This window comes from Rosa chinensis, chromosome 7 (assembly GCF_002994745.2).
Source record: "Rosa chinensis cultivar Old Blush chromosome 7, RchiOBHm-V2, whole genome shotgun sequence".
Lineage (NCBI taxonomy): Eukaryota > Viridiplantae > Streptophyta > Magnoliopsida > Rosales > Rosaceae > Rosa > Rosa chinensis.
In genome coordinates, this window is record NC_037094.1 from 16341261 (window position 1) to 16350317 (window position 9057).

Below are 9057 nucleotides of genomic sequence, written 5' to 3' on the forward strand. Positions count from 1 at the left end.
CTATTACATACCTCTCCACTGCCATTAGCTAGACATGCAAGAGGTTGTGGGGGTACCACGGTGGTACATAAGTATAGACCACTCATTACACATTTGTGCTCACTTAGTAAAAGTAAGCCTACAAGTTATAGTAGAGAATAGGCTAAGTAAAACTATACTCGTTAGTGCTCGTAAGAAACTAACAAGCATAGGTCCCTAAAAATATAGGGAATTATTTAGGGAAAAAAAGAAGAAGCTAAAACTAAACTAGAGGCCCAAATCCCACAAGAAAACCAAACCCCAGGCCCAACTAAGGCCCAAGTTCATTCCAATTAACACAGCGCTGCAACCCGTCTCACACCGTGCAACCACCGCCGCCACGACCTGTCTCCCAAACATGTTGCACAGCCTCCGCCACCTAGAGGACAAAGCAACGACCAGGAAAAGTAGCAAGACCATAATCACTTGCATCTGCATCGTCGCCGACCTCCTCGATGAAGTCCCCTCAGCGGCTCTTGGAACCTTCCAATTTGCTTGCCCGAGTTGGTGTTCACGACCCTCCACAATGATGTATTAACCAGAACAAAACTAGCGCTCATCGTTTAGCCATTGAGCCAAGCTATCTCAAGAAACTAAGCCTTAAAAAGCCACCCGTCCGGAAGCAGCGCACGCCAGCAGCGCGACAAGGGCAGCGCTGATGTCGGCCATTGCCGAACAAGCACTGTTTGGATGCCTAGAAGTTGGCTAGGGTTCAAAGAAGAGGTAGGCGGCGAGAGTCTAATTATACCTCGTGGTTAGGTTGATTTGATGTTTTAAGTTTTGTATTGTTTAGTTATTTTTCATTTATATTGATTTATGAGTTTTGGAATGATTATGTATAATTAATAATGCATGAATTCAAGTTTTAAAATTTGAAAAATTAAAAACAATAATAATGAAAAATTTACAATATTATGTATTTTAAATTTGTTTTCTTTATTGACTTGAAAGGGCAAATGGACAGAATAGTCAATAGACTGCAATTAACAAAGAAAAAGTAAGAGGATTACATCCCACTATCAAACTACGAAATTGGACCTTGATAAAAATTCTTAAAAAAAATACAAGATAAAGATGAAAAATTAAAGACAACATTCAGAATCAAACACAGAGTCACAAAGCATATGGTTTGCACAAAAGAAGCCTCAACCAATTCTGCTACATCTGCAGCATTGTTAATTTTATAGACTCTCTTTTATTTATTCCATTAGTAATATAGGCTTTTTGGGCCCGTCGAATGAAATGGGCCAGAAGCACCAACCTTTTGGGCCTCATCTCAGGTTTGGCCTTGAGATACGTCTCATGGTAGTCCAAAGTGGCCTTGTGCCCAAGGTCTACCGCCGCCGCTCATCTGTTGTGCTGCATGTATTCCCCAATTTGAAAGTCAGGTTATTGGTGGCGGTTCAACAAGACTCTGGTAGGAGAATAACCTTCTCTTATGCCTAAACTTTATTCGTACAAGAAAAATCATATTTCGAAATCATAAACTCAGGTGTTATACTTCAGAAATGCTCGGCTGCCACACTTCTTTACTTCTTATATAGTAATGGTAATTTGTAACAGGATTTTAACAATCATCTTGTCCTCAAGTCTCAATATAAAACATCTTAGTGCCTACGTTTAATAATCATAATATAGTTCCAACTCCATGGGTATTTGTACTTATTAAACATATTCTAAAAATAGAACAACCAGGAAGATTTAGATTCGAAATCTTATAAAACTCAAAATAATCTAGTTCATCGAGATCACATTGACCTCAATCAAAGGTTGACTCTTCATTCCGGTTAAAGAAGCGACCTGAAATTCCAGTTTCGGCTATCAAAGCCAGCTTCACAGGATCTAGTGCAGCTTCTTCAACTGTGAGAATCCCGGTATTATTGTTGAGATCTGTTTTGGTATAACCTGGACCAACTGCGTTTATAGCAATGTGGGGATACTTCTTTGCCATGACTCTTGTATAAGCATTAAGAGCTGCTTTTGATACAATGTAGGCAGATATATCTAAAGGCCATCCTTTGGATTTTATCGAATCATGCTTCACATCCTCTAGAAACTCCTCGACTAGCTTGTCCACTTTCTCCTCGGTGAGGTTATCCACATCTCCTAGCTCCTTCTTTGCTTTCTCATTTGAAATAAGCTAGAAACCCAAGGGTAATGCATTTATTAGATTGCCAATTTGATAACACAGTGTATCTTGCTTAAAATATGTCATGTTATGCAATTAGACTGAAAACCTAAACTATATATTGAAGACATTGATGTGGTCTATCGTCTTGACTTACAATTCGACGATATTTACTGAGTCATTCTAGTGAGGGATCATTTTTTTAATTCATTTTAACGAGATCGCTATTGACGTGGGGTGGGGTCAAATTGTAAATCAAGACCATAGACCGCATCAATATCTTGTGTGTGTGTGTGTGTGTTTTTATATAATTATATGTACATGATAATATGAAATTCAATATCTTTTGCTCTAAAAGTATTAAGGTAAAGTTTCAGTTTTGTACTCTCAGCTGTCCCCGTGAGGAAGAGACATTGACTATCTTTGGAGCTTCAGATTTTTGAAGTAGTGGAACAAGTGCTTCTGTGAGTTGCTTGATTCCATAATAGTTTGTTTTCAAACAATCCACCGCTGTCTCGTAACTTTGCACTTTATTTTGTTTAATCTGCACATCTCATCATTCATTGACACTAGATCATATAGAAAATTACAAACAAGTGTCATTTTGAAACTTATATTAGCCATAAGGCCACCTAAATTGTTTTGTGCAAATAAGGCCACTTGCCTCTTTAAATTATTTTTTCTTTGTCCATTTTACCCTTCTACCTAAGAAAACTAACCGCCTGGTTTCTTTATCAACCTAACGTACGACCTGAACGGCGAGAGGTCTCATCGTTCCAAGCACAGGGTTTAGAGTTTAGGGTTTAGGGTTTTATTTTAGGGTTACCTTAGGTTTCTTTATCAACCTAAGGTACGACCTGAACGGCGAGAGGTCTCAGCGTTCCAAGCACAGGGTTTAGGGTTTTATTTTAGGGTTTAGGGTTTAGGGTTTTAGGGTTTAGGGTTTAGGGTTTAGGGTTTAGGGTTTAGGGTTTAGGGTTTTATTTTTGTTGGGTTTAGGGTTTAGGGTTTTATTTTAGGGTTTAGGGTTTAGGGTTTAGGGTTTAGGGTTTTAGGGTTTAGGGTTTAGGGTTTTATTTTTGTTGGGTTTAGGGTAGGGTTTAGGGTTTAGGGTTTAGGGTAGGGTATAGGGTTTAGGGTTAGGGTAGGGTTTAGGGTTTTTATTTTTGTTGGGTTTTGGGTTTAGGGTTTAGGGTTTAGGGTATAAAGGATGATTGTTAAGTTTTTACTCTAGTGGCATTTATGTAAATATATTAATTTTTATATCCAAAATTTAATACCTTTTTTATTCTAGTGGCCTTATGAGGGAAAAAAATAGTTGGTGGCCTTATGGCTAAAAGAACATTCAAATATGCACTTATATGTAATTAACTCTAGATCATATAACAAAAAGAACATATAAGACAGATTTTATGACAAAAAGATGAAGCCTCCACAATATGGGATGAAATCCTAAACACCCCCACCCCCCCACAAAAAAAAAAAAAATGAAACTTCAATTTTTATTGACTTACATTGTTAGGCCCAACTATGTCGTCTGCGAGGTATACAGATCCAAGGACTCCTGCATTGTTAACCTTCAATTTGAGAAAGAAAGAAAAAAGTGTGTTAGAAGTGGTTAATCAAGTGAAAAAGAAATAGATCATATAAAATTGTTGAATAAGGGTGCCAGAGGAACAAATACCAATATGTCAAGCTTTCTGAATTGCGTTTTGAGAAAGTTTGCCAAAGAAGCAATGCTAGTTGGGGCAGTTACATCTAGCTGATGGAAGACCACATCGGAGAAACCAGAAGCCTTTAGGCTTTCAGCTGCTTCTGTTCCTCTCTTCGCATCTCTTGCTGTTAATACCACCCCAACTCCTTTAGAAGCTAATTGCTTACTAATCTCAAGTCCAATCCCTTTGTTGGCTCCAGTAACAACTGCAATCCTAATATCACCGGAAAAAGTACAAATGACAAAAGAAACAGAATTAAGAAGCTATATATTATAGAATGGTAATTGTAGAGAAAGAGAGAGAGATGTACTTCTTTGACCCAAAATTGATGGTAGTTTCCGCCATTTTTATATCTAGAAGATGGTTTACAAGGAGCAATACAATTATGTATGTTTGTGACTTCCTACCTACCACATACTGTCGTTAATTAGAGCTATTTATAGTTTAGCAACCTTGCGTCTGAGTACGTATTGGTCACGTATGCAATGGCGTCCTTCAAAGTCATCATCATTATCTACTGGGATCAATAATTGACGCAAGTGCTGATCACAAACTGTTGGCTCATGTTCATGTAAATTGACAATTAATTTTTATGTAAATCACAGGAAAATTTGTATGCATTATATCTCTTCTTTTTCAAATCACATGTAAATTGACATTTCTACATGAATTGACAGGAAAATTTGCATGCATCATCTCTTCTTTTTCAAATCATTTATCACCTTTGAGTTGTTATGCATCTAAGATTTGCAAGTGTACAAACTATGATACACAAATTTGCATGGTTTCGATCATATGTACACAAATTTGGAAAAGGGTGTTATAAAAAGGAAAAATGTCAATTTACTCAAATTTTAGCTACTTTAACTCCATTTAGCTCAACATCTTTCAAGATTACCCACTTACCCAATAAATTACATATTTTTTGCCCTAATATTCAATTATGTTTTTTTTTAATGATTGTTTTTTGTTTGTTTTTGAGACAATTTTGCCCTCTCCCTTTGTTACATAGAGAGAGAGAGAGAGAGAGAGAGTGAAAGAGAGAAAACTCGTCGGAGACTTACGGGAATCCGGTCAGTGGACCTCGAAATCTCGTCACTAGTCACCGGTAGCTAGAAGTCTTTAAAGAGCTCGTCGGAGACTTTTATTGCCCCTAATAAATTTTTTTTGCCTCCCAATAAAAAGTTTTTTTTTAAGGTCAATAAAAAGTTTTTTTTAAGGTCAATAAAAACTTTTTATTGAGAGGCAATAAAAGTTTATTGAGGGGAATGGAGCTAATTTCCCTAAAATTAGATAAATAAAATTTTGATTGAGGAAGAATATGAGGATATTGCATCAATTCACAATCTTTTATTGGGGTGGGAGAATAAAAGTTTATCGAGTTTTATAATAAAAGTTATATATACAAACTCCACGTACTACCACTTTTGTTTTATAATCACTACACACTAAAAAATGAAAGGTTCAATTACGTATTTAGTTTTACAAGGTCCACGGAGATCTCATAAAATTTTTAGGAGATTTATTGACTCTCAATGCAAGTTTGTTGACCCTCAATAAATGTTGTTATTGCCTTTTAATAAAACTTTTATTGACCATAATAAAAAATTTATTAACTCCCAATAAAATTTTTATCCAGAGTAAAAAAAACTGAACAAAATGTTAAGTAATCTAATTTAATTGCATAATGCAAATGGAGCTTTTTAGAACTGTCATGCACACAGAGAATAGTTCACTAGAGATGATCACTATGAATAAGGATGAAAGAATATTCAAGATGTCTTCTATATTCTTTTCTTTTTTTGTCTGAACTCAAGATTATTTCCAGCAATTGCATAACCAAACAAAAGGAACACAAATACGTACATAGGCGGTCATCCATTCCTGCAGGTGAATATCTGAATTGGTAAAATCCAAATTTGAGTTTGTGTCCAACTGGTGTAGGTGGAGCTTGTAAAGAGGTATGGTGAGTCACTGTCACGCCCCCAATTTCGAAAACACGTATTCCAAATTCGAAACATGAAATTATTACAAATACAAATACCAGTCTATTTTTTTTTTTTTCTTTCAGAGTAACACACAGTGACACCACACTCCACTCAATATTACAAAACCTAGCTCCTCAATTCTTAATACAACACGCTCTCACAAAAACCAAATTACAAGGCACAAATGAGCTTAACTCACCTCTCTATTACAATTGCTGTAAAATTATAAAAAAACTCTAACCCGCACGATTACCGTCCTGATTCTCCTGACCTACAGGATTACCACTCACCTCACTATTACAATTGCTGTAAAATTATAACAAAAACTCTAACCCGCACGATCACCGTCCTGATTCTCCTGACCTACAGGATTACCCGCTACACAATATGAATCGTGTACCGGGAATGCAACAACACCAAACCCGGTAAGCCATGACAGCCCGTATGAGTAAACAAGAAGGAACTGTTGATTTATTAAATTATAATTCTTACAAATCAAGTAAAAATCCAACAGTAATACGTCTGCAAAGAGACATCAAACCACTCATGGAAAGCCACAAGGAATACATTTTCACAATCCTCAAATCACAATACACCAGACTGGTCCTACAACACCCAACTCCCATAACACCACTTCGGTCCATTTTGACCATACGTTAGAGCTCTAACTATATCGCTACCTGTCACCTTGGCCTAGGCTTAAGTAATGCGATGTACTGCGGTTAATAATAAACCGTCGTTCTTCGGACACCCCTGTCCTCAGAACAAAATACTGCGGTTAATAATAAACCGTCGCTCTTTGGACATTCCCGCCCTTAGAACACAAACACTCAGGTTAATAAATAACCGTCGCTCTTCGGACATCCCCGTCCTCAGAACCCTACATTCTCCACTCTATACTTCCTCCAATATAAATCATGAATATTAACAAGAACTCATCAATCAAGTTCATCAAATATAAATATGGTACGTCACATCTCAATCCAGAATAAATAAATCATCACAATTTCACATTCTTCAATGTCACACCAATTTCGTATATAATCAAGTAAATATATATATATATACGTAATCACTCACTCAGAAGTGACCACTAATACCAACTATAGTTCACACAAGAAAATCGGGAAATTCATTTTGTATAATTAAATCATTTTACTTACCTATGGACCGTAGGTGATCAAGTCCATATGCTTTAAAACAAATATTTATTCCATAAATATTTTCACACGATTACCACCGAAAATAAATTAATTAAAGGTACTCGAATCGTAATAAGAACCACGTGAAGTTTACTCACCTCTTATCCCGCTGCGTCTTCACTTTCACAATCACACCAAAACTCGCTCGCCCAAGTAAAAACCGTTAATCACCTAATCATAAATGACTTGAGTTTAGCCAACAACTCACAAAATAAAACAAATGACAATCCAACGGTCGGATCGAATTTATACGATGATCCAACGGTCAGATCAACTTTAAAAAATGATCCAACGGTCGGATCGAATTTATACGATGATCCAACGGTCAAATCCTCACGGATCGCCCTTTGGATCATCCTCCCGAAATTATCTCGAAGATCCAACGGTCGGATCTTCCTAAATCGCCTTTATTAACATCTCCTCAGATTTATAAGAAAATCCGACGGTCGGATTCTCACGAATCAACTTCCAAAACACCATTTCACCATTATACGAAGATCCAACGGTCAGATCTTCGCCCGTGACCACACAAAGTCATCGGGACAGTCATACGATCAACATATTTAAATTTCAAGTCCATTCAACGGTCTGATCTTCACAGCTCATAAATCGAACGATCGAAATCGATCGAAATCGTAAAATTCATAACTAAATCATACGATATCGAAAAATTGCGTATAATATATCGAAATGATCGTATCGAAGTATAGAATCTAAAAATGTACAGAAACTATCCTTGTGACCCCAGGAAGTGGCCGGAAATGGCCGCCGGAGTTAGTGGCAGAGCCGCCGCCGACCACCACCAATGGTGTCGGGGACAGGCTGCTCTGCTTCGTCTCATCAAGCCAAATGACTTTCCTAACTAGCATGTAAGCTGAAAATGACCGGAAGGGATAGAAAATACCTCAAACCAGTCGGTTTGGCCGGAAAAAAAAACCCAGAAACCGGCGAGCTCCAAGTTCGACGTAAAAACTGCAACCTCAGGCCTCGATTCCTTCTGGAAAGTTGTTAAGAACATCAATTTGAACTCACTGGTTCAAGAATAAATCAAAACCAAGCTCTACAACTCGAGATATACCTAATCGAAGTTTTCGGTGTAACCGGGTTCGAGTTCCAGCCGCTTCCAGAGGCAGATCCGCCGTGAAAGGGAGGTTCTGGGAGCTTCAGCAGGTCAAGGCGAACCTGTGGGTGAAGTTTGGGAAGGTTTCGTGGCCAGTTGCTCGAGTTATCAAGCTTGGAACAAAACCGGGTTTTCCGGCCTCCGCTGTCGTCTCAGGTGGTTCCTGCAGCGCAAGGCCGCCTCCTGCAGCTGCGTACGATCGACTTGAAGGTGTGGGAGGTGATGGGATGCTGCCTGGTGGCCGGTGGAGCGAGAGAGAAGAGGGAGAGCCGATGCTCTGTTTTTCGGTTGCAAACGGAGGAAGTGAGAGAGTGAGACGTAGAGCATGCTAATCATGCTTGAAACAGGAGCAACCAACCCGTGTTTTAATCCCTAAAAACCGAAAGTTATGTTTGCCACAATGATTGAAAAGACAAAATCCAATACCAACAGTAATTCCATTATAAAGAAAAGGAACAGTTATTACAGTCATTGTCTTCCTATCTTAAAAAAACTGCATGACCAATACGTACACTAACACGTGTAAAAGTCTAAATCAGAAATAATAATAAATCTAGACATGGTATACTTTTCTTAGACATCTACGTCTTTGCACCCTAGTACTAATTGCAGGTTATCTCACAAATTCATAAGCATCTGAAACAAAATGAATAATAATAACCACCAAGGTTATGGCGGGGTGGTCGAGCCTCCAGGTGTGGAACCCCACACCCGGGTTCGAATCCCCTCTCTTACACTTTGTGGTGGAATTTTACCCATAGACGTGCAGTGGATTAGTCTAGATTCGGCTGGGATACCTTGCATGAGTGTGTGTGTCGCTAACTTGCTAACGCTGACCCCCCAATCAAAAAAAAAATTGAATAATAATGATATATCTTAATTGCAT

The 9057-nt window shown here is 38.0% G+C and overlaps 1 protein-coding gene and 1 long non-coding RNA gene across 2 annotated transcripts; both read right to left on the reverse strand.

Moving 5' to 3' along the window:
- Nucleotides 1-1529: 1529 nt before the first annotated feature.
- On the reverse strand, nt 1530-4281 carry LOC112180961 ((+)-neomenthol dehydrogenase). Its single transcript, XM_024319549.2, has 5 exons — nt 4172-4281; nt 3831-4074; nt 3661-3723; nt 2532-2690; nt 1530-2158 (listed from the first exon to the last, which is right to left on the reverse strand). The coding sequence occupies exons 1-5, from the start codon at nt 4204-4206 to the stop codon at nt 1778-1780; spliced, it is 882 nt and encodes a 293-aa protein (XP_024175317.1). The 5' UTR covers nt 4207-4281; the 3' UTR covers nt 1530-1777.
- A 1561-nt stretch (nt 4282-5842) lies between these two features.
- On the reverse strand, nt 5843-8483 carry LOC112180967. Its single transcript, XR_002928575.2, has 5 exons — nt 8130-8483; nt 7956-8048; nt 7150-7222; nt 6140-6227; nt 5843-6048 (listed from the first exon to the last, which is right to left on the reverse strand). It is a non-coding gene; the product is annotated as an uncharacterized LOC112180967 (long non-coding RNA).
- Nucleotides 8484-9057: the final 574 nt, after the last annotated feature.